This window comes from Sceloporus occidentalis, unplaced genomic scaffold (genome assembly GCF_023333645.1).
Source record: "Sceloporus occidentalis isolate IW3139 unplaced genomic scaffold, rSceOcc1.0.p SCAF_10, whole genome shotgun sequence".
Lineage (NCBI taxonomy): Eukaryota > Metazoa > Chordata > Lepidosauria > Squamata > Phrynosomatidae > Sceloporus > Sceloporus occidentalis.
In genome coordinates this window covers 4,700,197-4,727,606 of record NW_028316990.1, presented here as the reverse complement: position 1 = coordinate 4,727,606, position 27,410 = coordinate 4,700,197, and the positions used below count along the sequence as shown (strand labels likewise).

The 27,410-nt window shown below is 40.9% G+C and overlaps 1 protein-coding gene across 1 annotated transcript in view; it reads right to left on the bottom strand.

Moving 5' to 3' along the window:
• Positions 1 to 6,325: 6,325 nt before the first annotated feature.
• The window catches only part of MMP2 (matrix metallopeptidase 2), a 28,581-nt gene continuing 7,496 nt past the window's right edge, over positions 6,326 to 27,410 (bottom strand). The window contains exons 3-13 of the mRNA XM_089539863.1: positions 26,345 to 26,493; positions 24,991 to 25,119; positions 23,382 to 23,555; positions 20,448 to 20,621; positions 19,335 to 19,508; positions 17,874 to 18,029; positions 17,100 to 17,229; positions 13,780 to 13,916; positions 10,707 to 10,866; positions 9,792 to 9,901; positions 6,326 to 9,207 (exon numbers count right to left, since the gene is read on the bottom strand). Coding sequence (XP_089395989.1) covers positions 9,104 to 9,207; positions 9,792 to 9,901; positions 10,707 to 10,866; positions 13,780 to 13,916; positions 17,100 to 17,229; positions 17,874 to 18,029; positions 19,335 to 19,508; positions 20,448 to 20,621; positions 23,382 to 23,555; positions 24,991 to 25,119; positions 26,345 to 26,493 — 1,597 coding nt within the window. The 3' untranslated portion in view covers positions 6,326 to 9,103. The remainder of the gene's footprint in view (positions 9,208 to 9,791; positions 9,902 to 10,706; positions 10,867 to 13,779; positions 13,917 to 17,099; positions 17,230 to 17,873; positions 18,030 to 19,334; positions 19,509 to 20,447; positions 20,622 to 23,381; positions 23,556 to 24,990; positions 25,120 to 26,344; positions 26,494 to 27,410) is intronic.

Sequence of the window (27,410 nt, the reverse complement as noted above, 5' to 3'; positions counted from 1 at the left end):
TAAGCTTCCGGATTGATTTGGATTGCTCTGTATCGTTCAAAGGGAAGTGGCTCCATTTTAACCCCAAACGATGGCATGTACGAATAACACAAGGGTTAAAATGTCTTAGAGAGATAAGCCAAACCAAAACATAATGGGAACAACAATCCTGATATCCATCAGTGCAGTGATCCACATCTCCTCAGGACAAATAAATAAATAAAATGAGTGTGGATGCCCCCCTTGTATTTATTTTACTTCCAGGATTTATATCCTGCCTTTCTCCACAATGGGATTCAAGGCGGGTTACAATATTTTAACCCCCCTTTACATCTGCATATGGATGTGGATCCTCCTCCCACTTGATATACATGAATAATAATCATTGGTTTGTTTAGCGTGCATGATTTCATTTGCACATTCATGGTTAGTCATATTTTAACATTTTATAACATCAGTCGGTATTAATATTTAATATTAATAAAATTTAGTTATTTTTTTAAAAAAATTGTAATCATTGTTTTTCACTTCTGTCTTTTGAAATTATTGTAACCCCACCTTGAATCCCATTGTGGGAGAAAGGCGGGATAGAAATCCTTGAAATACATAAATACACTCAAAACATAATAGATGTATTTCAATAAATCCAAGATTTAACTCAACACATGTGTAAATTTTACACATAAAGTAAGTTTGGGGAGAGGAGGAATGAGGGATTAGGGCCTCCAAGTTTGGGGCTTCCTTGGAGCAAGTCTTACAGTCCACCCCAGGGGTGCCACCCCACTGTTTGTGGACCACTGTCTCACCTCACTAACCCCATTTCTTTAGCAGTTTAAAGAGATGAGGGTGAAGGCCACAGCCCTTTCTGCCAAGGAAAATGTTTAGGGAGCACTGGTGTCACCCCAGCTTAGAGTGTCACTTGGTGTGGTAGCACACACCCCACACTCTTGTAGTGATGCTCCCGATCAGGAGGGATGAGGAAGATGTTCACCTGCCTACTTCAGTTGCCTCTATGAATACCATGACCTTTGAAACTACAGAAGCCAGTCTTTTACAAAGCTGATAACTTCCACTTGCCCATTCAAGGTCGAGCCATACCAAAATGTTTTGCATGGCAGCAGGCGTAGCCCACATTAATGTACTGTAGCTGGGAAAGTCCATTTCTCACTTTTTTCTACTGTGAAAACTGTAACCAAGAGGTCCAGAGTAAACCAGGAAATGTGATGCTGGAATCACCTCTGCTGATCAAAAGGTCCCAATGGTTCTATCCCTATGTGCCCTGGATCTAGCAGTACTCTTGGGCTGGAAGGGCAGGTGAGCCTGTGATCTTTGTTGATATTAACTACTCTCAAGTAGACCCTAACTCATGGTGACCCTGTGGATTAGACATTTCCAAAAAAAACCTTTGTTCCTGCAAATCCATGCCTGTGACTTTTCTGATTGAGTCTATCCATCTGACATATGATCTTCTTTTCTACTTCCCTCTACCTTTCCTAGTATTTTTGGCTTTTTATAGAATCATAGAGCTGGAAGAGACCACAAGGGCCCTCCAGTCCAGCCCCATTCTGCCATGCAGGAAATCACAATCAAAGCATCCCTGACAGATGGCCATCCAGCCTCTGTTTAAAGACCTCCAAAGTAGGAGACTCCACTACACTCCGAAGGAGTTTCTTCCACTGTCGAACAGCTCTTACTGTCAGGACATTCCTTCTAATGTTGAGGTGGAATCTCTTTTCCTGCAACTTGCATCCATTGTTCTGTGTTCCAGTCTCTGGAGCAGCAGAAAACAAGCTTACTCCCTCCTCAATATGACACTCCTTCAGCTACCTAAACAGAGCTATCGTATCACCTCTTAACCATCTCTTTTCCAAGCTAATCATACCCAGCTAACTCTTTCCTCAAAAGGTGAGGTTTCCAAGCCCTTCATCTTTCTAATGGGTTGTGTCTGCCCATGATGCAATCAAAGTACAACATCCTCAGTTTGATCATCTTGGCTTCCAAGGAGATTTTGAACTTAATTGTTTGTTCTTTTAGCTGTCCACAGTATCCTTGGCAATCTTCTCCAGCATCATATATCAAATGAGTTGATTTTCTTCTTATCTGCTTTCTTCACTGTCCAGCTCTTGCATGGTGATGGAGAATACCATCGTAGAATTAGCTTGGCTAATTATAACATTAGTGCTCATTTGTATATTTTTACTCTGTATGATCTTATGTAGTCCTTTTGTGGCTGCCCTTCCCATTCCTAGTATTCTTCTGTTTTCTTGATTGCAGTCTCCATTCTGATCGATGTTTGATCCAAGGTATGGGAACTCTTTATTAAGGAAGATCAAGGAAGAAAGTGCAAACTCAGGCTTACTGTTGAACATAAAGAAAACAAAAATAATGACCACTGAGAATCTACACAGATTCAACCTAGACACTGAAGAAATAGAAATAGTAAAAGAGTTCTCATACCTGGGATCAAACATGGATAGGAACAGGGACTGCAGCCAGGAAATCAGAAGATTAAGAATGGGAAGGGTGGCTATGAAAGAACTGGAAAAGATCCTAAAATGTAAAGAATACAGTGCACCCTTGTTTTACTCAGGGGATCTGTTCTGGACCCACCACATAAAACAACACCATGGATGCGCACGCCATTGTTTCTTATGGTGCACAGTGCTGGAAGAAGTGGCGTATGCGGAAAGCAGTGTATGATGCAGGTGCACTGTACAACTGAGCACAAAAGTTAGAATCATACAAGTCATTGTATTACCTATTACCATGTATGAATGCAAGAGCTGGAAAATTAAGAAACAAGATAGGAAGAAAATGAATTCATTTGACATACGGTGCTGGAAAAGAGTGCTGAGGATCCCATGGATGGCCAAAAAGACAAATAAATGGGTCCTAGAGCAGATCAAGTCAGAAATCTTCCTGGAACCCAAGATAACAAAACATAGGCTGTTGTACTTTTGACACATCATGAGAAGACACAACTCACTGGAGAAAAACCAATGATGCTAGGAAAGGTGGAGGGAAGTAGAAAGAGAGGAAGGCCACATGTTAGATGGATGAACTCTATTGAGGAGGTTACAGATATGAATGTACAGGAGCTAAGCAGAGGAGTGGAGGACAGAGGGTCATGGAGATGTCTCATCCATAGGGTCGCCATGAGTTGAGATTGCCTTGAGGGCAGTTAACAACAACAAACCAAAATTATCTAGGTAGAATTTATGTATATCGCAGAATAGCCTAGAAAAAGGCTATTCTGACAATGAATAAACACACATCATCCAGCAAAGCAAAGTGGTGGACTTTTATCTGGCCAGAAGATGGTGCTGTTCGTTCATTTACTGGGCTATGTCAGCCCAGTTATTCCTGTCTCTAGAAAGATCCCATATCATTCTTGTCTTCTGGATACAGCCATATGATAGCTTCCCTTCACAAAAACATTAGGGTTATCACTTCTTTCCCTTCCTTCTTTGACAGATTCCTCGTCTTTAAAATACATATCAAAGGCAATTACTGCATGCTAGTAAGAGCTACCTGGTCAAATTTTGTCCCGTGCAGATGGCTGAGCATTTTGTCTGGAACATTTTGCTTTAATTATAGCTTGCCGAGATCTGTAAATTTCTTCGCTGGGTTATAGAAAAAAACATGAATGCAAAATAAGGAACAACTGACCCATCAGTCCATTGCTACACTGTCCTGTTGATCCCTCAGCAACATTTTCCTTATCCTCCTTACTCTTAGACTCAGCTCTGTAATATTTGCAGACACAACCACAGAAAGGTTTTTAAATACCTGTTTCATGAAAGCAATAGACCTCCTCTGAGTTAGAACAATTACATTGTCACGTTGCCAGAGTCTTGGCAAATGGGCATTAACATTAATTCTTTGTTAAAAACTGGGGTTTATTTTGGCTCCGTTGGCAGTGCCTTCATAGCCAAGCAAGTTAGTCACTGTCTGGAATGGACTATTTTCCCCACCAAGAATGTCCTCAGGGCATGGAACTGAACAAGTCTGTGCTGCTAGACAATTCCCGGAAGTTGTGTTCAATTTTATTGGTTTATTGGGCTTTAAAAGTGAAAAGAGGATGGTGGCTTGCTTTGCTTCCCTGTCCTTCTCATTTTTGGATCCTATGTCTTCTGTATTCATTAACAGAAATGAAATAAGGTACGGAATGGCATTCTATAGTGAATGACAATAGCAAGAGAGCCAGCGAAGTGTAGTGGTTTGAACACTAGACTACGACTCTGGAGACGTGGGTTTGAATCCTTGCTCGGCCACGAAAACCCACTGAGTGACCTTGGAAAAGTCACACTCTCTCAGCCTGAGGAGGTGGCAATGGCCAAAAAAACCCCAAAAACTCTCTGAAGAAACTGACCAAGAGAACCTCATGATAGGGTTGCCGTAAATTGGAAATGACTTGAAGGCAGACAAGACACACACATTCAGTTTACGCTATTGTAATCCACTTTTTTGGTAATTGTGGAAGTTGGTATTCTTTACTGAGCATGCAATCACCAAATTCCTCCACAATCCAACTTGTAAATGATAACCCACCCCCAATATAGTTGTTTATGTGTTTTTGGAGAGTGTGGGGAACAGTGGAGACACGTCCAGCTGTTTTCTTGTAGTTGCATGAGCTGAGAAGATGTCATCTGCAGGGACCTCCAGAGATCCTCCTGAGGTCCCTCAAGATGCCTATAGCAGCACATACCCATGCGTTTTTCTGCAGAGGGAAATCCTCGATAACATTTTGAAACGTTCAAATGTGGAGAGAAACTAGCAAAAAATATTTGCTTTCTCCCACAGCAAGAGAAAACTATTGCTATTAGAAAACTAATAATGTGTCCTTGCATAAAAGTACTGTATAAGTTATTCAAGAATTTGCATCCTAACTCTTTGGGACATCTTTTTTGAGTTCATCAATGAAATCTCACATCTCAGGTTGGTCGATACTGGGTTGATACTTTTATGTACATGACTCCTGGGATCAGGAACGTAGCCAGCATTTTGAGAAGGGGGGCTTGGGTGTGGTGGTGGCGCGCACACCATTCATTATATTCCAGTGCAGCTTGTCGAAGGGGGGGTCCGGACGCCACGGGCACCCCCCCCCCTTGGCTATGTCACTGCTGGGATGTTGAGCCTTTGTATGCTAATACTACATTCCCTAACTGTCCTAGCAAGGCTAAGAAAGTCCCAAATAACCCTCAGTCATCTCATGTTGTCACCTGCCTTTAAAACATCCCATGTGTCTTTCTTTCCTTCGCCCACCTCTCATCCCTTTCTCCTCAGCTTACTTTAGTTGATGGAAACTAAGTTCAGAGCGCAAAAGCAATTTGCTCTCAATTCACTCAGCAGTGGGGAGAGTAAAGGAGGCGGCACAATCTGGAATGACCTTCCGGATGAGATTCGCAATATAACATCTTTGGAGACCTTTAAGAAGGCAATAAAAAATGGATCCCTTCCGGCAGGCCTTCCCAAATTGATCTCCTGAGAATTTTCACTCTTCATTTGTTTAGCTGTACTCAACGGACTTTGATCTCAATCTGTTTTATTAACCATTTTATTGGGAATTGTTTTTTTAATGGTATTTTAGAGTGGAAGGGAGATTGGAGAACTACAATCAAATATGTCCTGTTATGCTTTTATCTATTGATATTCATATTTGATTTTATTGTTCTTGTATGTTGTTACCCGCCTCCATCCAATACAGGGAGAGGTGGGATACAAATAATAATAATAATAATAATAATAATAATAATAATAATAATAATTATCCTTCCCAGTGGGTTCAGGCAAAAGCAAACAGTTGCAACCTTTCTTAGCTTTAGTGTCCTTACGCATTACAGTGGGCCCTTCCCTTACATGGGGGATCCATTCCAGATTCCCCCCCCCCCCATGTAAGAAGAATTCTGTGTATGCTTGAGACCAATTCAAAAGAATGGGTCCTGTGCCCACAGTGTGGCACACGCACCATTACCCTTTCTGGAGCACGCCAAGCCTTCTTCTGGTGCAACTTTCAGTGTATGCTGAAATCTGTGTAAGTCACGCCTGTGTATAATGCGGGCACACTGTACTAACTCCTGCCATCTTAACCACACTATGATGTCTTTCAGCCACATGTCTCCTAGTCTTCATCTATGAACTGTTGGAGAGTATTTAGTACTTACAACTTCGAGTTGAGCCTAGTGGCTCACCACCTATCATTGCAATGTTTTCACAATATTGCAGGCATTTTGCTGATCTTTCTACCTATCAGAGAGGAAACAGATGTATTAGTTGGATGCCTTAAAAACACAAATCATTTAAGGAACGGAGCATGACCAGAAATGAGAGTTATTTTTGTTCTTTATTTATACCACTGACATTTCACATACGTTATTTTATTTTCCCTTTACAAAGAATCCTCTGTGTGAAGACAAATATTCCATCAGGTTGTATGGTGAAAACATTGCCCAATGCTTTCCAACTAAAAAAAGTAGAGAGGGAAAGAGAAGAAGAGAAGAAACTACATTGATATAACACAGAACAGGAAAAAAGTTAAACATTCAGACATGGCATTTCTGTATAACACATTAACTTCAAACAAACTGGGGTTGTTGTTGTTGTTTTTTAAATGATGTTGTGATGGGTAACAAAGTGCATGAAACAGATTGCTAACTTTAAGTAAAGGAATTCAAATAATGAAAAGAGATGGTTAAAAAGAATACTTTTCATACATGTTTCTTCCCCTGCTTTATTATGTCCAGACGCTTATGGCAAAAGACTTGGGCAACCTGTGCCTCTTTTGTCAGTCTTTCCATGTTAATGTGTAAAGATGAAACAGGAACAAGGGACACAATCCTCAAAAAAAATGACCAAGCTAGTGCTAATCTCTTTCAGGGAAAGAATGCAGGATGCTTCATTTTTAGCTCAACAGAACAAAAGCTGATAAAGACTCACTTGAAACTCAGGCCAGGACTGTGTTGGGACATTTTGTAGTTGTTAACTGCTCTCAAGTTGACCCTGACTCATGGCAACGTTGTGGATGGGACATCTCCAAGACCTCCTATCCTCCACTACTCTGCTTAGGTCTTGCAAATCCATGCTTGTGACCTCTCTGATTGACTCTGTCCATCTAGTATGGTCTTCCTCTGTTTCTACTATCATCTACCATTCCTAGCATTACTATCTTTTCTAATGTGTATGCCTTCTCATGATGTGTCCAAAGTATGGCAGACTCAACTTGATCATCTTGGCATCCAGGGAGATTTCAAGCTTGTTCTGTTCAAGGACCCATTTGTCTTTTTGGCTGTCCATGGTATCCTCTGCATTCTTCTCCAACACCACATCTCAGATGAATTGATATTCTTCTTATCGACTTCCTTCACTGTCCAGCTCTCACATCCATTCATGGTGATGGGGAATGCAATGGATTGGACAATTCTAACTTTAGTGTCATATATTAATTTAGGGTAAAAGCATTTGCATTTTGTCAGAAATGGCATAAGCATGGTTTCTCACACAAAAAGGGCAAGCAAATCCTTCTGCAGATTCTCTCAGTCACTTTTGATTTGATGGCTGGGGTGAACCACATTATGTGTTGCATAAGAGGTGTGCTCAAAATCTTGGTGCCCATAACATAAATAGTTGGGCAGCTATGGGATCCAGTATACCATACACCCCAACTGTCCTGTTTTGGCAAAGAGGGCCAGAATAAATCCTCAGTTGTCCCACTTTTTAAGCCACTTTTAAAATGTCCCAGTTTCTCTGTCCACTCCTACTTTCCTGCTTTCTCCTCTTACTTCAACTGCTTCAAACTGAGCTGTGAGTGCAAAAGTAGTTTGCATTGAATTAACTCAGCAGGCAGCAAAGTAAGGGGATCTTGCCAAGTAAGATGCTGCAGTCTCTTCTGGCTTGTCTGTTCCTCCTCCTTAATTACTTTTGCTATGTTTACCATACTTTGATGGTGCTTGGCCACATGTATCTTGGTTTTCGTCTGTGAAATGTTGGAAGGTATAGTATACTTACGTCTGTGTATATTTAAGCTATGCTAAATGTGTGCAAGACCTTGGTGCATGTATGCACAAAGGCCAGATTCTAAAGATAATTTTAAATTAAATCACAGTTTTTAAAGGTCCTCTTTGAAAGAAACATATATGGACACATATAATAAGATAGCACCAGTCAAGGGCACCTAAATTTGAGGATAGCAAGCACATTTTATGTGGGCATTGGAGATTTGGAATTTTGAAGCTCAAACCTGCACTTTCAAACATTTGAGGAACGGAACAGAATTCTAATTTCTGCAACAACCAAAAACACAGATTAAAATGGCATAGATTGGATTTACATCCTCACACCTCTCTTACAAAATGCCAACTCTCATATTTGCTCCATAGACACTTATTTCAGGAAAACCAGAGGCATTTCCATACTATTAAAGCATTATGATCCTGCTTTTACTGCTATGGCTGAATCCTATGAAATCCTGGAGTCTGTACTTTGGGAGCCCCTAGAACTCTCTGGCAGATGATTCTAAATGCCCTTCCCTATAAAATAAAATCTGGTATTCTATATATCAGGACCATGATAGTTAAAAGGGGAACCATGGTGCAATGCGAAAGGGCCCCAGTAAAGCAGGGAATCGCAGGATGCTGTTTATTTTTCGAGCACCAACCAATGTAGAAAATATATAACTTATATAGCCACAACACAGGCTAGATAAGTGAATGTTTCTTGTTCCAATGTCTTAAATTAATTGAAGGAGGGGGGGGAGAGAAAGAGAAGAAAGAAAGAAAGAAAGAAAGAAAGAAAGAAAGAAAGAAAGAAGAAGGAGGAGGAGGAGAAAGCAAAGTCCTGGTGTACCCAGTATTCCCAAGCCAAAATGCGACAAGTCTGAAGCAGAACTCATGATTTCGATGGAACATCCTCCTAAATAAATGTGCTTGGTCAAATGATCTAACAAAAGAATTGTGTCAAGTAGTGGTACTTAGTGATATGGTTCCAGTTCCAGACTGGCCCTTGAATTAGCATACAGATCTATCTCTAATTACAAGTATGACATAGGACTTTTACAAATAAAAAAAGTATAAATGGGGTTTTGAGGGGGTGGGGGGGTTGGCTTTTGGTTACTAAAAGATCACGCAGCTCAGCAACCCAGCCAGTCGGATTTCACGTTGCCAACTTTGACTATCTTTAGGCTCTGATCTTCCAGTTTGAGATAGTACCAGTCCTTGAAGAAGTAGCTGTGACCTGTAAGGAAGAAGAAATAAGCCTTGATATATTTACGTGAAGTAACACTCTCTGATCATAGCACAAATGGAATGGTTTGGGGGCTGAGATGTCAGGTGACTTCCCTGTCAGTGGCGCAGTGAGAGTGTTGTGGGTTCTAGATTCAATGTTCAAGGTGCCAGTGAAGATGCTAACACCTGTCCTTCAAAATAGCTTGTGTACCATTGAAATCCAGAGTTGGTTCACTGACCTACTGAGCATTTTTAAAAGCTGGAGATGGATTATTTAGACAGCATGGCAAAGTTCATGAAAGGTTACCTTTCCTGAATTTCATTGCAGCAATACAACATTTTAAGTAGAGAGAAAAGTTTGTGATGGCTACAGGCTTTGGTGACCGTCACCAAAAAAGCATGTCTCCAAGGAATCAGATATTAGTAGACTGAAGCAGCTGATCTCAGAGGAGCAACAACTTTAAATTATTGTGACCCACCTTGAATCCCGTTGTGGGAGAAAGGTGGGATATAAATCCTTGAAATAAAATAAAATCAAATAAATAATTAAATAAAGTAACCACAACCAGCCCTTTGAATCAGATGGCCACTTACCACTTCCGCTCACATCCAACACAGCATCTAAGTTGTCTGGAACACCATTCCAAGCATCTGCAATTAATTTAGGGAAGCCAGGATCCATTTTCTTCTTTACTTCATTGTATCTACAAAACATGATTTATATTAAATACATGAAAAAAATCAGCAAGATATTACAGATGAAGATATTAACATTAAACCCAGAACTCTTCTTACTAAACATGACTTATAATACAGAAAAGGATGTGGAAAAAATACAAAAGAATATTGCTATATATGATAACAGTAGCAAGAATCATCTATGGCAAATACTGGAAAAATGCAATAATTCCATCAAGTGGAGAATGGATGATAAAGCTAAAAGAGGCTATAGATACGGACATTTTAACATCTTTAATGAACGATAAATCAATAGACAAAATAGAAAAAGAATGGGAACCGGTATAGAAATATTGGATAATAAAATGGCCGGGTTTGAATAATGCTAAACTATAATTGGCGTGAAGCAACAAATTAAACCTAGAAATTGGTTCCAAATTCCAAGTTACAAATGGTATGTGTGCATTTTATTTCTCCAAAATGCCCTGCGGTTGTAAAACTCAAGGGATGTTCCAGTTTATCTCACATCAAGCCTCAGGAGGAGGACAAAGGATGCTTATTATGACATTGTTTCTAAAATATATTCCACTTGGTTAGCAATCTTGATGCTTTATTTTGAACCAACCTATGTAATCTTCAAAGGCAGACCCATGTACAAAACTTTGCAGTAGTCTAAATGACTTTTCATTCCTTTCCAGTTAGAAAAGAGCAATCTAACCACAAAGGGCTGTTTTTCTGTTTGTAATCCCAAACGTAACGGATTATAAACCTTACTTAGCATTACGGCACTTCATCCTTGGCTTACCTGCTGAGAAAGCAATTATGTCTCACCTCCAAAATTTGTCCCCTGCAAAAATGTAGGTCTTCTTATTTTTGCTCCAGTTAAAAGCTGCATTGACACGTTGCACATCGGGAGGTAGACCCAGACTGGTAAGCCTCTTTGGATAACCTCTTTCCAAAGTGCTGGCTGAGTAAACCCAGTATTCGTTTCCTATAAGAAAATAAAGCCTTGAGTTCGAGTCATCTCACTTACAAATGAGGTTAACAGGAAATGGCCTGGGGAAAGGGGCTATTTCAATCAGAGGTTCTCAGATTTCACCAGCTAAAGGGAAAATAGAGGAGGCAAGGAATATAAGTTTGTGTTGAAGCTTTCACAGCGGACAACTGAAGGACACTGGAACCTCTTGGTCTGGAGGTGGAGAAACTCCCTACTCATATCAGAGGCTGGTGGTGACGGAGATACTATAGGTGTAATACCCTCCAACATTTCACCGAGGAAAACTGGGACCTATGTGGCTAAACAACATCAGAATGTGGCCAAGATGGCAAAAATTACTAATGAAGCTGCAGCAGTTTGCTTTTGCCTAACTAAAGCAAGGGTTCCCAACCTGGGATGTCCACACCTCCAGAGGGTACAAGATGGGATTTTAGGAGGTACTTCCAAGTTTGTGTCCTTGAGTGACATGTCACAATTCATCACTCAGTTTGCATTTGTGTTTTATGCACCGAGTTTAAAAAACTGCTGAAAAAGTGAGACAATAAAGGATTAAGCAGAACTGTCCCTGGCTGCAGTCGCACTCCAGTAATAATCCAGGTTGACATCACTGTAACTGCCAAGGCTCAATGCTATGGAAATCTGGGATTTGTAGTTTTGTGAGACATTTAACTTTCTCTGTCAGAGAGCCCTGGTGCCACATCAAACTACAATTCCCAGAATTCCATAGCATTGAGCCATGGCAGTTGAAGTGGGGTCAAGCTGGATGATTTGTGCAGTACATATGCAGCCCTTGCCAAATCAGGACACTTTTTGCATTTTTCCACTGTTGTTATCCATTTCACATTCTAGCTGTGCATCCATGCTATACACTTAAAACATTATTTATATCATTTAAACTGCCATGGCTCCATTCTATGAAATCTTAGAATCTGTGATTTGGGGAGGTAATATTACTCAGACATTTCGGCTGGAAAACGCAGTGCTACAGTTCAAAGGAGGGCATCTTTCACCAAACTACAGATACCAGGGTTCCATAGGAAGGAGCCATGGTATTTAAAGTGTAATCAAGCTGCTATAATTCTACAGTGTAAACACACCCCAGCACTTTGTATGTGTGTGTGTCTTCTGTCTTGGCCATTTTCTGCACCAAAAAACCCCTTGCTTTTCCCACAAAGGAAATCCTCACAAAGGAAATCTTTAAATGCAAGCCAACCTAATGTTTTATTTTGTCTTTTAAAATTGATTGGGATCTAAATTGTGGGTGTTATAGTTTGATAATATTGAGATCAATCAGGTTTGCTTTTTGAACTTTGAGCAATCTGCCAATTTGGATCATTTGTTGTTTTCCCTCCTTATAGCGAACTAATTGAATTTCTTTAGCAAACAGTATTGAATCCCTTCTTCGTCGTGCATTCCCCTGGAGTGCTGGTGGATGTAATGCTTGGACATAGACAAATGAGGTGTTTTGGCGACATCCAATTTATTGTGTAATACAAACTCAGCAATCATGCAGACATGTGGAGTTCATTACTGGACCTTTCCTTCCTTTGTACATCTGCATGTAACCAACCTGTTCCGCACCTTTTTATCATATTTGGAAATTTTGAGCCATGTTGAAGGATTGTTGTTTTGTTTTATGCTGGCTGGACTTTTTAAAACTACTGAAAACCTAGTCAACGCAGCTGGAACGGATGCATAGAATTACATATGCAGATACATGGAGATAAACAGTCAACGGGCAATTAGCTTTTCTCTATCTCTTTCTGCTCTCCTTGCCCTTCCAGCCAGTATAGCTGTTGAATTAGACGTTTGGAAGAGAGAACCTAGTATTTGGCTTTGGCAAGAAACACATGTATCAGTTTCAGCTCCAGTCCTTCAAATCGGGATCAGAGCTTCCAAAGGTTCCAAGTTATGGCTGGACTGCAATTATACAAAACACAACTGGCTTTTGGACTACAATTCCCAGAATCCCTGAGACAGCAAGATGGTGGATGATCAGCTGAAAAGTGGGATGGCAGAGGATTAATTGGAATTGTTCTGACACAACCAGAACAGCTCTCTGTGCGTGTGTGTGTGTGTGTGTGTGTGTATGAACTGTCCACACTGCAGAAACAATCCAGTTTGATACCACTTTAACTGCCATGGGTCAATGCTATGGAATTCTGGGAACTGTAGTTTTGAGAGACATTCAGGCTTCTCTGTAAGAGAGCTCTGGTGCCACAATAAACTATCGTCCCCAGAATTCCATAGCACTGAGCTGTGAAAACTACAGTCGCCCCTTGGAACTTGCAGGGGATCCGTTCAGGACACACACACACCCCTGAGTTCCAAATTTTTGTGCATATTCAAGCCCCATAGGCTTGAATGAGGTGCATGCCTCCAGGCGCATGCCCCATTAATGTTAATGGTGGTCGCCCCTCTACAGATTTTCAAGTCTGTGGATTTCAAGTGCACAGACTTGGATGGGCCACTGTATATTATTTCTACAGTGCGGATGCAGTCTGTGTGTATTTTACAGATCATTTATTTTGTCCCTGGCCTTGTGCACCTCTCCTTTGTGACCTCTGAGAAATTGAATCCAGCTCTCTGGTTGCAAAAGTTGATCACTCTTGCTCCAAATGGAGGTAGCAGGCAATAGGTGTAATATCCAAAAATATAAAAATAAAAATGGATGAACACTTTAGCATTCTGGCATGAGCAAAGGGTTAAAGACCCCCTTCCATCTCCAAATTTCCAAACTGGATGGCAGAGGTGTGGCACTTTGCTTTGAAATGTAAGAAGACCTTTCCCGCATTTCCTAACTGCATGGTCAACACTGCATGCTTTGTTGCCCCCTATGTTTAAGAAAACAGGCCAAAGGGAATGCTAAAGCAATGCAATGCTGACTTGTTTTCATCAGCACCTTACCTGAAAAAAAGACAGCCTTCTCTTCTTGAGGGGCTTCATAGACAGCATCAATTTTTTCCGGCACTTCAGACCAAAATGTAGCAACAAGCAAAGGACCCATAGGCCTGTTCCGTTGGTTTGCTGTCCTCCAGATGAATCTAGTCAGGGAGGGGGGGGGGAAATCACAGAGAGGGTTTACAAAGAGCTGATTCATTGCCACATCTGTTTCTCATCAGTGCTGGCAAAATGGCATGCATACATTTGTGCGTCTGTGCGTGTGTGTGTCTGTGTATACATCCACACACACTGGCACACAAAACTCATATCAGCAATATAAACATATAATTACTACATATTTTTAAAATAAAAATCACCAAAGAAAGGCAGTTATGCTTTTCTTTTATATCAATTTGAAAGAAAGAAAGAAAGAAAGAAAGAAAGAAAGAAAGGAGAAAGATGATATTCCTGAAATGTGGAATTTAACTGTTGGAACATGACTGACCCAACAGATTTACTTATTCATACTATAGCTAAAAGACTCACTTTCCCAAACTGGTAAGATATACAGTGGGCCCTTGGTATCCACTGGGGATTGGCTCCAGGACCCCCCCCCCCCCCCGAAGGATAACAAAATCCGTGGAAGCCCAAATCCCATTAAATACAATGGCTTGGTAAATGGTACTCCTTATATAAAATGGCAAAATCAAAGTGTGCTTTTTTGGGAATGTATATATTTTTGAACATTTTCAAGCTATGGATGCTTGAACCTGTGGATAAAGAATCAATAGGTACGGAGGGCTGAATGTATATTAAGCAGCCATTGTTCCAGGATCAAATAATCTTACTACTTTAGTTAGGCAAAAATATACATTTTTGGCAACGACAGCCCCTATTTTAAGGTATTTTGGCTTTGCGATTCATCAGTCAGGGCAGTGGGAAAGGGTTATTGGGTCCCCCAATATCTAGCATTGCAGAAAATGGACACTGAAAATTGTGTTTTTTGTTTGATTTCACCTCCCTCCCAGGGTTGGGGAGGAGGAAAATTTCTGCAGCGTCAGAGACAGAAAGTGCAAGTAGAACCCCAAAGTAACTTCTCACTGAGTCACTAGGAAAAGGGGTACATCAATAGGCGGTGACATCTCAGTTCATTTAGAGGATCTCAAGAGGTCCCATCCAGCTCAAAGAAGCTGGAGGGGGAGATAAGAGTCCTTGTGCCTAGAACTCTTATTTTTCCTTTTTTTGCATCCCTTTGGTCACTTTGCTTGTCGTGTGCCATCAAGCTGTTTATCACTTATGACCAAGCTGAGGTGAAAATATCACCGGGTTTTCTTGGCAAGATCTGTTCCCAGAAGGTTTGCCATTGACTCCCTCTAAGGCTAAGAGAATGTGATTTCACTGAGGTCACATAGTGGGTTTCAATAGCTAATGGTGATTTGAATCCTGGTTTCTCAGGCCTGGTACAGAAAGGTGGCTCCGTGCCACCCGTCTCTCCCCCTCATTGGTACTATAGCAGCCACACTGTGCAGCACCGATGCACTGCCAAAAAGAAGCTGCTCTAAGTGCTGTAAAGGAGAAAGGGTGCCGCCATGACGCCACTTCCTGGAAGTGACGTCTGGATGCTGCGCGTCATCGTCATCATCATGGTGGCTGCCATGTGGACAGGAGGCTGCCATGATGATGGAGTCTGTACGGACTAGGGTTCCGGAGTGTGTGGCTGGTGCGCGCTCCAGAACCCTAGAATCGGCATGGGCACACCGCTCCCTGCCTTCTGTACTGGGCCTCAGATTCGTAATCCAACACTCAAACCGAAACTCCACAGTCGCACCCTTTGCCTGTCCATTTTCTCTGGATACCCAACTACTCAAATGAAGTTTTAAATTACAGTAATGCTACAAATTTGGTGAATGAAAAAAAATCACTGTGGGGGGGATGCTTATTTGGGGGGCAACACCATCATTTTGCCCTCCTGTAGCTACATCCTTGTATTTCTGTCCAGCTGATCCCTTCATTTGCTATGCTCGGCCATTAACTGTTTTTAACATCTTTACCACTCATATTAATTCTCACTGCAGAACAAAAAGGGGAGGGAAAGCCTTTGCCACTTCAATTATCCCAGCAAATAAACCCATTTACAAGGCACTTAAAACTCTTTCAGCCATCCCCATTTCTGCACATCGAACAGATGGATATGCATTTGGCAAATGTCAACATTTGTATTGGGCACATTACTCCGGATGATTATGATTGTAGCAACTAAAAAGATCACATCTAATAATCATCTATCAAACAGCTTGGCTGTAAATGAAACCTGGAGCATTAAAAGCATTCATCAGAGAAATAAAGGGGGGTGATTGAGGAGCTCTTTTATGTAGAGGCGATATCCTCTTCCGATTTAAGAGCATATAAAAAAAACCTCTAGTTTAATTTCAGTGGGAAGGTTTAGGGCAGAAAGGGACAGAATGCTAACAGAGGCACTTTTCTCTCTCTCTCCATCTCTTCCCCTTTCAATCTCCATTTAATGAATGTGAACACTCCATTTTGTCCAAATCAGGGGAGAAAAAATAAGCTTACACTAGTCAGCCAATTCCACAAGCAACAGGTTTTCCAAGCCCCCCTGTGATGAAACAAAACTGCAATTTGGTCAACATCTAGCAAATTGATTGCCTTTCGAGCTTTTTATTAGCCTGAGCCAATTTTGTATTTTATGAAGCCGAAACAGGATCTTGGAAAGAATAAAAAAAGAACTTCGTTAGAGGCTATCACCGGAATGGGACCACATCACTGGAACAGGTCCACTGAAATGGCACTCCAAAGCATTGTGGGTGAAACATGGCCCCATTTGCTACATATCCAGTGCAGCTGTTGTGTGTGCATCCATTTCACAACTGGATGGCCAGAGGCAATCACAGTGGCATTTCGAATTTGGCTAGAACGATGACCAACCCATGCAGTGGGTTGTGATTCCTGCATTTTTATGTCCAGAGATCAGAAAAAGTTATTTTTAAAAAATATTACCAATCTTGGAATCTCCCAAAGAGCAAACTGATTTATGCATTCTGGGAACTCTAGTACAAAATGTAGTCTTTTACCCCCAGAAAGTCGGGGAAAACCAGCCTAACATTTCTTATTTTCTCACTGAGGAATCTTTGATGAATTTGAGAAGAACTCTGGAATTCCTTGGAGCGAAGCCTGAAAGCCATTGTTTGAACTTTCATTGTTTCATTGTTTGAAATATTTTGTATATTTCATTTTATGAACACCGCCTAATTATCATCTTCCAGGTTCTGTTTTCTTCCAATTCCAATTAAGTTTTATCAAACAAACCCATTTCTCTCACTTACCGGTCTTTGAAGAAGAAGATCTCCCCTCTGAGTTGAGCGACAGCATCAAATACAATGTCTTGACCACACAGTTCAGGAGTAACTGGCCCAAGGGTTGGACTTGGACCTGGACCAACATCTGTAGAACCCCCTGGAAATAAAAGAAAGATGGAATCAAGGAACTTTGCAGAGTGTACTTTCCTTTACATATTGCAATGTCAACAACAGGAATAAAATAAATTAAACTTAATTCCACATTTATATCTGAAGGAATTAGAGAAGTGACTTAAGAACACTTCATTCAATATCTTTCAGAATAGTTGTTGCAGTTGTGGTGCAGCCCAAAATATACTTGAAGTGCTTTGGACTACGGATATAATTTGTTCCTAATTTTCTTCTCAAAGGAATCAAGGAATTATTTTCTAACAGCTGTGAGAAAAACTACAAAAGCCTATTCACAATTCGGGACTTATTCAACGAAAAATTCACATGTGGTAGTTTTTGCGCAGCATTTTCTGCATCAGAAACATTTTTTTCTTCACAGGGAATGATATTTCTGCATAGAAATATGAGTTTCTACATAGAAAAAATAGTTTTATTTCTTTTGCAGAAAATCCTGTTTTCTGCATGAAACTGATTTTGTGCAGAACAGATCTCAAACTGTGAAGATTCTCATCAGCCCATTATTCTTCCAGTCAGTGTTTCTTGATATGCTAAAAACCTGTTTTTCCAAATTTTTTTGACTGATTTCAAATATTCTTTCCATCCCTACTTTGGACAAATAGAAATCATTACCATAGAGCTCCTGGATTCCTTGAATGTCATCTTGGGAAAGCCGGAAGTGCTTAGTGTAGGTATAGATGGGAGCCATGAGGGCTCCAGGATCTTCGGAGTGTTCGAGTCCCATGGCATGGCCAAATTCATGAGCAGCAACCAAGAAAAGGCTGTAGCCTGGAAGAAAAATAAGTTTTATAACCCATCTATGCATCTATCTATGATGTCAACTTCACAGCTAAGAGCTCCATCACTCGGGGCTGAAAGAGATGTGGCTTCATTATATTGCAATCAGACTTCCATATCTATTGGCTAAACCTTTGAGGTGCTATGGAATATTTACAAATATTATTTGTAATTATAGCAACGATGACCCAGAACAGATGATAATCCTTGCTACTACAGTGGAGCCTTGTTTTACGTGGGGGATCTGTTCCAGACTCCCCCACGTAAGACAAAACCTGCGTAAGCTCGAGCTCCATTCCATGTAATGGGGCTCATACTTCTGGCAGCGCGACATGCACATGCTGCAGGTGCATGCACCATTCATTTAATGGTGATGCGGCTTCTGCGTAAACTGGAATAGGGAGCCCACAGTGGGTGCACTGTACCACAAAGGGATTCCACAACTGTCCATTGATGGTTAAGATTGTTATTCTGGATTTGGGTGTAGGATGGATAATCAGGTAGGGAACGTCTTTCACTCCAAAGGCCTAATTCGCTTTCAGAGAAGTTCTGGGGCCAAAAGTACAAAATACCAGCATGTTTTAGCAAAACTCTTAATGTCTTAGGAGAGGCTTTTCAATCTTTTAAAATTGGGACTGGAGAAAGGATGTATTAAAAACTAAAAAAACAGCAAGTGAGGAAGGAGGCATGGTCATTTGAGAATCACTAGAGTAGCGGTTCTCAACCTGTGGGTCACGACCACTTTGGGGGTCGAACGGCCCTTTCACAGGGATTGCCTAAGACCATTGGAAAACACATATTTGCATGTAGCAACAAAAATAATTTTATGGTTGGGGGGTCACCACAACATGAGGAATTGTATTAAACCGTCGCAACATTAGGAAGGTTGAGAACCACTGCACTAGAGAGACAGATAGGAAGCCTAGAAAGGCTAGATTCAGCCTTAGGGCCTGAAGTTCCCCGACCCTGTTCAAAACACAGCCTCCCCAACCTTTACATGGGTCATCAGGACTACTAACTCTTAGGACAATCAATGATATGGTAAGGTGCATGTTTGCTTTGGTACTGGATTGTTCAAAATGCTGATATATGAGCTGCCATGAAATTAAATGCACTGCTGTCTTCAATCCACCTTCCATTCTTTAACTCCAAACTGGGAAAGTTTCCCTTCAGGTGGTAATGCATGTCCAATGCCTCATGTCTTTTGTTTTGTGGCAACAGGCAAGCACAACTCACCATTCCCCCAAAAGACAACCACCACCACCCTTGGATATGTATACTTATGAGAAGGACTACCTTGGTCTGGACAAAATCCCCACTTGCGGTCTTCATCATAGTTGCTAGTTGTGGAACACCACATCTTTCCATCTTGACGTCCTGAACTGGTGCAGGTCTCATACTTATTCCCCAGAAAGATGAAAGGAAAAACACAGGGTGCACCTTCTGAGTTCCCACCAACAGTGGACATTGCTGTGAGGACACATGCATGTGTACAATAATTATTTTCAAATTGTATACTTTAGTCCACACCATTCAGCTGATGTATTGTTTTGAGAGTTCACGCTGTCTAGGTTGTGCTATTCTAAAACTCTAGAACCAGAATAATTTCTTTTTTAAAATAAAGAAATAAAAATGAATACATCTAGAATTGGTACATGCACTAGTTGGTGTGGTTTCATTTGCTTCCATTTCTTTGCATCCTTTTCACCCTGCACATTATCAGTATCTATGTCTGGAATCTGGTTGTGGAGCTACAGTAACATAAGAGCCATTGTACAAATGGCTGCAGTTTTTCCAGAGGTCATGTAAGTGCAGTTCCTAACACAACCCATCATTCCACAAATGAACAGGCAAGCTTATCTTTCATTTTTGCCTTGGTGAGTATGGACCTAATTTCCCATTGCACAATGAGTGAGTATATGGCTATGGTACCCATTGTGCAAGTCATACATTAGTGGTATCCATGAGTATGGTGTAGTGGTTTGAGCATTGGCCTATGACTCTGGAGACCAGGGTTCAAATCCCAGCTCATCCATATAAACCCAATGGGTGACCTTGGACAAGTCAAACTCTCTAAGACTTAGATGGTGGCAATGACAAACCCTCTCTGATCAAACTTGCCAAGAAAACCCCATGATAGGTTTGTCTTGGGCTCACCATCTGTTGGAAACGACTTGAAGGCACACAACAACAACAACAACAACAACAACAACAACAACATAACTGTGCTGACATATATTAGTTGCTATTATATGCCTTCAAGATGTGCCCTTAATTTCTATTTATGCTGAAAGAGTGTGACTTGACCAAGGTTATCTATTTGTCATGCTGGGAGGGGATTTGAATCCTAATCTCAATTCTCAAAGCCATACAGCACACCAACATTATATGTAGGCAGAGTTATTCTACCTGTCTCTGGGCAAAATCCAAATTTCTTGTCTCGGTCATAGTCTTCAGTGGTTCCACACCACCTGTATCCATCTGTTCTTCCTTCGGTTGTACAGCTGTCATAGGTGTTACCTTGGAATTTGAAGGGGAACTTACAGGGCTGCCCATCAGAATTCCCAGCCATTGTGAAAAGTGCTAGGGAACAAAGAAGAATAAAAGTGAAGTAGTGGGAAAGCATTTGTGCATTCACCTATTGTATATTCAGTTCATGAGCAGACAGCATTCTATGTAAATGAGACATGCATCTCTTTTGGAATAATACACATTTGATGTACGGCTTGCAAACAAAACAAAATAGAAACTCTTCAGCCAAAAGGTAAGCATTGATATGAAATGATCCACCATGTAAACCCACTTTTGGGCAAGTCACCCTCACCCTCAGAGGATGGCAATGGCACCCTCCCCTAAAGAAACTTGCAAAGAAAATGCCACGATAGGTTCTCCTTAGGGTCTCCATAAGTTGGAAACGACTGGAAGGCACACAACAATGGTGTTGGGTTGGACTAGGCCTTTAGGAGACCATGGTTTGAATCCATTTCAACAATGGAAAACCACGAGGAGACCTTGGGCAAGTTACACTCTCTCAGCTTCAGAAGAAAGTAATGGTAAAATCCTCCTGAATAAATCTTGCAAAGAAAACCCTAGGATAGGATCTCCACAATGTGGTGCCAACTTGAAGGTACATGACAACAACGAAGCATTGAAATATAGGCCCATGACAGATGAGCCAAAAGCGGTGTGCCACCACTAATATTAGTAACTGCATGCTCCTGAACCCTAGTGTATAACAACGGCGGCATCATGGCGGTGTCCCATTCACATGGGCACCGCCATGATGATGTAAGCGAAGCACACCATACAGATGTCGCTGCATGTCACTTACATCACTGGTGTGCCAATGGTTCACTCGTGACATGTACTGGGCACCTTAAAAAGAACCCATTTTTCCAGGCTCTTTTTGGGGCAGAGGAATACTGAGCAGTTTGGCTGCTGCGGCATCCCTCCAGAGGAAAACCGGATGCCTCCAGCCCTCTGTTTTGGGATGGTATATACCACACCATACTCCAAAGTAGTGATCTAATGACTATATTCAGACATAATATTCAGTGAGTTGAACAATGGCTAACTCGAGGGCTATCATAGCATTCAAATTAAGCAATAGCTGATGCTCTGGCTTGTTTTCCCCTGATTAATAACTAACAATGTAGGTCAAGATAGTGCTGACAGAAGACATATTATAGTAGCCCATTTCAAATCCTTTCCTCATGAAGACTCTCCACTGAAAATCAAAGAAATAATTTTGTGGTGGGGAGGCTGCAATGAGTCATTCACTTGCTCCTTAAGCTGTGTCCAGCTGTAGGTCTGGCAGCCGCCATGTTTTAATGGGGTATTTTATTATCTGAATCACAGTGCAGTTGCAAAGGGGGGAAAAACACATATGGAAACTCATGCAAAATTGCTTCATACTGGAATAATCACTGCCAAAAGGAGAGGCTTTTTTGTTCTTTGCACAGAGAGACAAAAAAGGGAAAAAACTTTGCTAATAAGCCAGAACTAAATGCAAGATTGCCCCAGTTCCATGATGCTATGAACCTATTTTTTCCCTTGTTTCTCTTTTCAGGATTCCTTCCAAATCTCTGAGAGAAGTGTTCTGTGACTTTTGGCTTTATATATCCACAGCTCACAAAGTGAGCAACCAAAACTAACTGCCTTTTGCCAGGTTCCATAAGTAGCATTCTCTATATCCCTGGCCAAAACGATGGAACTGGATACAGAATTTCTTGGATGTGTCTATATGGTTAAGGCTTTCTCTGCTTAAAAACTAAGCATTTTGTAAAAGACTTGTAAGAAAGAAAGAAAGGAAAACACAACAACTCCAAAGCAGATTATACTGCAAAAATATATTCTAAACATACCCCAAGGTGGATTGCAAACATTGTTTTTCTCCTCTGAGAATGTGAATCTCCTTTAATAACACCATGAGATGGGATAAAGGCAGCTAAAATTTAAGGTCCCTAACTCATTTCTCGTATCACCTATAATGTAAAGTTCATCTTTACATTATAAGTGATACATATGACTTCTTTAAATGTACATATGGCTTCCTTAAATGTTGTAATAGGCAGAAATAATGTAGTTTGACAACACCAACTGCCATGGCTCCGTCCTATGGAATCCTGGGATTTGTAGTTTGTTGTGGCACCAGAGCTCTCCGACAGAGAAGGGTTAATACGCCACAAAAGTAATTTCCAGAATTCCTTAGCATGGAGCCATGACAGTTAAAGTGGTGTCAAACTGCATTATTTCTGCAGTGTGGATATAGCATTGCACACACAGCTAGTTGGCTCTCCACATTTGCGGCTTTGACTTTGTGGATTTGATTATTTGCAGTTTCGATTAGTACATTCTCTCTAGGACTCTCTAGGTCCTCCAGCGCAACTCTGCCAGAAGTTGACCATAGAGTTGCAATGAAGACCTTGAAATTCCTAGAGGTAACACTTCTCTGGGCATTTGTAGGCCCTCCAGAATTATTCTATGATCAAATTCTGGCAGATGTTGACCACAGAGTTGGCACTGGATCTGGAGATTCCTAGAGAGTTGTTCTTTCAATTTAAAAGAACAGCAGTTTTTTATTTGTGGGTTTTCCATATCCACAGGGATCCTTCATCCCTAACCCCAGCAAATGTGAAAGGACCACTGCATATTTGAACATCTGCCAGTAGTCACACATCCCCACTTAGGAAATCCAATGCACATGGATCTACCAATTGATCCAACATGGAGACTAAAAATCTAGGCTGTTCATTTATTCATGCCACACAAACAAACCTCACAACACATTCTCAAACACATTCTTCTTAAAGACAACAGTGCTATCATTGCTATGCAACTTACATTCATGGGGGCAGAATCCATATTTGCCATCCGTGTCAAAGTTGTACGTTGTCGAACACCAAAGAAAGCCATCACTGCGCCCTGCGTCCGTGCAGCTGTTGTATTCTTTATCATTGAACAAGAATGGGAATTTGCAGAACTCTCCGTCTGCGTTGCCGTACTTCACCCGAACAACTTGAAAGTAAATGAGAGAGAATCTGTCAATAATGGTCACAGTCAAAACATGGCCTTTCTCGACAGAATTTGTAGACTGGAACTTCAAAACAAGAACTTGACTGCAAGAAGAGCTAGCACAGAAATCAGAAGAAGAAAAAAATCCAGCTGGAAATGCTACTCAATGCAAGATCTTTCACAATCAGTGGAACAATATCTGACTCGGCAAGGACCCAAGGTATATATATTGCTAACTCCTTGATAGGGATGATAGTTTGAGTGCTACAGGCACAAAAGCCCAGTTTTAAGCCCCTGAATCCAGAGTTACAGAAGACCCAAGAAATATTTTGTCCTGATATTTTGTCACCTGTCTATGGTGAATCTTCTGTATGGATTTTATTAACAAGGTTTGTTCAGAGGAGGTTTACCCTTGCTTTTCTCTAAAGCTGAGATAGTGAGCCTTGGGTTTCCATGGCTGAGAGTAAGATTCGAACTCTCATCTCTAGTGTCCTAGTCCGGCACTGAAACCACTGTAAGAGGCTGGCTCCCATCTATTAGTCACAATAAATTTACCATCCCACCTCTCAAATCCTGCAATCTTTTAAAAAAGAGACATGATCTCCCATAGCTTAGAAGTAACTAGTTACAGGAATGGATTTAGGAAGTCATTTTATAGCTTGTCACAACATTTGTTCATCTAATGGACAGCAGCTTTCCAGACTTTCAGGCAATATTTTTTTCCTTATTCTTCTTAGACAACCTCAGTATTTCCTGGTGGTCTCCCATCCAAGGCCTGACCAGCTCTGACCTTGCTTAGCTTCCAAAATCAGAGAAAATTGGAGAATTGTATGGTGACAATGAAGTAATTAGTAATTTGTAATTAATTCTCTTTTCCAGTAATGAAGGTTTAATGAAATCATGTTGTAACAAGACCTTGGGATGATGATGATGATGATGATGATGATGATGATGATGATGATGATGATGATGGTGATGATGATGTCAACTAAATTCAACTGGATGAATCAGCATGAAATCCATGAGACTCACCTGACCCATATCTAGCCACAATTGATATTTCAACATATTTTAAACAAGGTCTGAAAACATTATTATTCTTTCTACCATATTAATGTTAAATCATAACAGAACATTAATAAGTTGATAATAAAAAATATAACAATTACTGCAGTGTTTGATTTGTTAATTAATTTTGGTTTCAGCAGTTCAATTAAAAATTCCATTAAACATTACTAAAATGATCAGCAACGAATTCAGGAAATGGGAACTGTGTTGACTGTTACTCAAAAGTGATGCTGTTGACATTTTATGATTAAAATAATGAATGCTTGTTTCCCCCGACTGTTTTCCAACTGCTGTTTAAAACTGAAATGGAGTAAGGGTGGTATATTAATTTTTAAGGAGTGATGTCCAAGCATATCAATGGCTGGAATACCTTGTCCTTCGCCCAAAGTCCAGAGTTCATCATCATCAAAATGTGAGTCTCCTCCCACACCTGGGCCAGGTGCAAACGCATGAGCTAGGAGTCCATCCTTGCCATCGAAAGGGTAACCATCACCATGCTCTGCAAAAAGAAAGAGTCAACTGATACGGCATCCAACAGAGTGAAACATAACCTCTAAATGAGAAAAGCAGCATTGATTTATTAGTTGTAGCATCTTTCTAGTAAAACAGGGGACCTGTAATTCTGTAAGAAGGAATAGTGATCCTCTGGTCTTCTTCCAGACTAACATGGCAAGGTCTCTAAAATACAGCTTGATGATATACTATCATGTTTAACAACCAGCCAAAGAGATGTTCTCAACTGCTACCTTAGATCCAGCTGACTTTAATTTGTTGTTGGATAAGATTAAAGTTCCTCTGGCCTTGACCAAATAACATTAAAAAATGGACTCCTTTCCCATCTCCAATGCCACCCTGGTTGATTTCCCCCAACATCCACATGTCTTTAAATGTGGATATATGAATCCGCCCATGTCTCTTTTGCCTTGAGTTTCTCCGAGTCTTGTTTTACTTCATGGGTGAAGGCCAGTTCTTGGCTTCCCCTGTTTATTTCCCTGAAAACATTTCATGGAAAAGAAACATTCTGGCAAGGGCATAACCTTGTTATTCATCACTTTCTCATTTCTGGCCTAGCTGCCAGTGCTGCCCATGGTTGCTTTGGCATCACCAAGTGCTTTCTTGGTTTGAGATGTTGCCACTTGAAACAAACCCCAGACACTTGAAACTTAGCCCTTCATTTGGCTCTGTGAACTCTGAGTTAGATGGACATGATAGGAAGGCAGGGGTGAAAACAGTAGCCCTTTCTTATCTTGGGTTACCAACCAGAAACCAAAAAATAAGGTTGGCTAATCTCTATTTTTCCTCCTTTTACTGGAAGATTGAAATAAAGGTTGGGCTGCTTTTCTTCTCTCCTGGCAGTCATGTTTTATTAATCTAAATCATCTAGAGATAGTTGTAGCGGAGCCAGGGATCACAGGATCACACCTCTGGGACTTTTGGATGAGTAGAAACAATGACAATACACTGAGTACTGAGGTTGCCTAGAGGGGCCTTTGAATTGCAAAAGTGGGACCAAAACACAATGTGAGGGTGTGGAAGTGGGATAAGATGGCACATTCCAAGCCATGTCACTTTCTGCAATGGTGGAATTATCATCCGATGTATGGCAAGACGTTTTGTTAGCTCCCAGAGCATCCATCACTACCTGAATCATGCTTCTTCTCCTTTCCCAGAGGTGCTGAATCTCAGTTTGTAAGCCTTCATATGTAATTACTATGCTTATTTACCCCACCGTCCAAAATTGATCATGATATCGGCTTCCCCATCATGAATTCGGGAGAAACTCAGCGGTGTGACATCACTCCAGACTTTGAAGGCTCGGGCAAAGGCATCATCCACAGTTTCCGAGTCCAGATCTGGTGTGTACCCTAAGATCCTAAACAATGCGAAGCAAAGAAAAAAGTGATGATGAACAATATACACTTGCCCCTCCATATTCGCTACCGTTAGGAGCACAAGACCCCTGTGGAATATGGAAAAACTGCAAATAAAAAAAGACTATATTTTTATCTGTGAGGACACCTCTCTAGGAATCTCTAGGTCCTCCAGTGCAACTCTGTGGTCAGTGTCCAACAGACACTGACCATAGAACTGCATTGAAGGAGCTACAAATGCCTAGTAGAGTATTCTCTCTATGAATCTCTAGGTCTTTCAGTGCTACTTTTACTTAAAGTTGACCATAGAGTTGCACTGGAGGACCTAGAGATTTCTAGAGAGAACATATTAATCAAATCTGTGAATAATCAAATTCGCAAATATCAAAGCCACAATGAGTGTAATGAAAGGTCAGCTTACTGTGAAGTTTAGTTAACATTTAGTTAATGTTGCCAAGAATGTGTGCACTTTAATATGTTACTCCTACCAGCTTGGTGTAACGGATTGTGCCATTTCTGAAATAGGGCAGGATTATACTTCTACACACACACACACACACACACACCTTTTCAAGTGCTGCATCAAAAGTCATCAACAGATGGTTAACTTCCATGGCAATGGGACAGTAATTCTGCTCCAGGTTTTACTCTCAAGTTAAAAGGCACTCTGTATGGTAATGAACCAATGTTGGGGATAGGATTCAGCACTGGATAACTCTAAAGGACCCTACAAGTTAAAGCAAACTTACTTTCCCTCTGCTGCTACTGCTAAAGGTGTAGATGTCTGGGTAGAGGGAAGGAGCAGGGTGTATGTTAATTTCCCCCCTTTCAGGGAAACTGATGGGATCTAAACTTTTAAAAATAAACCTGGTGATAATTACATGCACAAATAACTATGTTGCATGGTATAAACCCTCCT